The 1,768-nt window shown below is 62.0% G+C and overlaps 1 protein-coding gene across 1 annotated transcript in view; it reads left to right on the top strand.

The window, feature by feature from the left end:
• GAA (glucosidase, alpha; acid) overlaps window positions 1-1,768 on the top strand; it is a 16,848-nt gene that overhangs the window by 5,813 nt on the left and 9,267 nt on the right. The window contains exon 7 of the mRNA XM_006886333.1: window positions 291-423. Within this exon, the coding sequence (XP_006886395.1) occupies window positions 291-423 (133 nt within the window). The remainder of the gene's footprint in view (window positions 1-290; window positions 424-1,768) is intronic.

The raw sequence follows: 1,768 nt of genomic DNA, 5'->3' as shown, positions 1-1,768 counted from the left end.
CTGGGCCCCTCCCTCGTGAATCCTGGGCCCCTCCCCCGTGAGTCCTGCCCCTCCCCCGTGAGTCCTGGGCCCCACCCCCGTGAGTCCTGGGTGCCTCCCCGTGAGTCCTGGGGGACTAGATAAGAGCCCCCTAGATAAGAGCCATGGTGAGTCTTGGGAAACAGGGGATGTGACCAGGGGCCCTCTGCTCTCCTCCATGAGACCTGGGGGGCAGGAGCAGGTTGGGGTGCTGAGAGACCAGGGCACTGTCCTCCCAGCCTGACAGCTGTCCATCCCTGTGGTCGCCTGCAGGATGTCCAGTGGAACGACCTGGACTACATGGACGCCAAGAGGGATTTCACCTTCAACCAGGATGGCTTCAGGGACTTCCCGGCCATGGTGCAAGAGCTCCACCAGGGCGGCCGGCATTACGTCATGATTGTGGTGAGCGGGGTGGGGGGACACTGGCTCTGCTCCTGTCCACTCCATCCCTCTGAGGAACGCGGCCCTGCTGTCCGGGCTAGAGGACCTGTGCTGCTTGTTGGCTTCCCCATGGCCTCCTGAGGCTCAGTCCATGGCCCCAGTGGTCCCTCGTGGTCCCCACGCTGTTCAGGCCTCAGCTCTGGTGCGAGGAGGAGCAGCCAGGAGCAGTAATTACCGTCTGGTGCCGTGCAGTGCACTCCACCCCGCAGCCACCCCGCTCGCTGACAACAGGCAGACCAAGGAGGAGCAAGTTTGCTGGAGTTGGGCAGGCAGGTCCAGGGTCAGGCTGAGTGCGGGAGTCAGGGCCTCGGGTGAGGGCGGTGGTGGACACAAGTCCCTGCCCTGCCTCTGTGCTCCAGGAAGGCCTGGGCTCGCCAGGCAGCGCTGGGAGCCCCATGTCCCCTGCCTGCAAAAGAGCTTGTGCTGGAGCCCTGTGCCTGGAACCAGGAGAGGTGTGTGTCCCTCCCAGCCCAGCAGAGGTGATGGCGGCAAGGACACACAGGGGGTGGGAGCCAGGTTATTCAAACCGACTCAAAGCAGGGACAGTCGGCTCACGTCACCCAGCTGGGACCTTGGGGGCCAGCTCTCTCTTGACCCAGCCCCTCCCCTGTCAGCTCAGCCATGGAAAGCGACTGAGAGGAGGTCAGCTCCCACTTACACCCCTGGCGCTGACCAGAGGGGACAGTCTCCGACCTGTTCTGTTAGATGAGTCCAAGGGCAGACTCAGGTGGCCAGCTCCCACTTACACCCCCAACCCTGATCAGAGGGGCTAGTCTCCCACTCTCTCTGGTAGATGGGACCCGAGGCAGACACGAGTGGCCCGGGGGAAGGCAGGCCTTCCCACTCAGGGGATGGCATGTGGCACTGGGGGCTTAGGGTCATGTGCCGGGCCTGCATCCTGATGAGGGAGCCGCAGAGGAGAACCGAGAAGCCAGTGGTCATTCAGAAGCCGCAGGGGAGAAGGCTCAGCCAAGTGGGGGCATCATGCTGGCCCTGCCCTATGGGCGTTCAGACCCCCTGGAGCAGAAAGGCAGACGGCAGACTGTGTTGTTCCTCAAGAGTTGCTGTGAGCCATGTTAGCTGTCGAGCATGTGAGGAGGTCCAGTTAGCTCACCCAGCAAGTCCCCTTCTCAGCCATCTTCCAGGGAAATGTGTGCACCTGTGTGGTGTGCTGCATTTGTGTGCAGGTGTGCTGTGTGTCAGTAGGTGTGGTTTGTGTGTGCAGGTGTGCTGTGTTTATACAGGTGTCGTGCTGTGTGTGTACAGATGTGTTATATGTGCAGGTGTGCTGTGTTTATACAGGTGT

This window comes from Elephantulus edwardii, unplaced genomic scaffold, assembly GCF_000299155.1.
Source record: "Elephantulus edwardii isolate Elephantulus edwardi_28Jun2011 unplaced genomic scaffold, EleEdw1.0 scaffold00048, whole genome shotgun sequence".
In the NCBI taxonomy this organism is placed as follows: Eukaryota; Metazoa; Chordata; class Mammalia; order Macroscelidea; family Macroscelididae; genus Elephantulus; species Elephantulus edwardii.
This window is presented reverse-complemented; position numbering and strand designations above follow the sequence as displayed.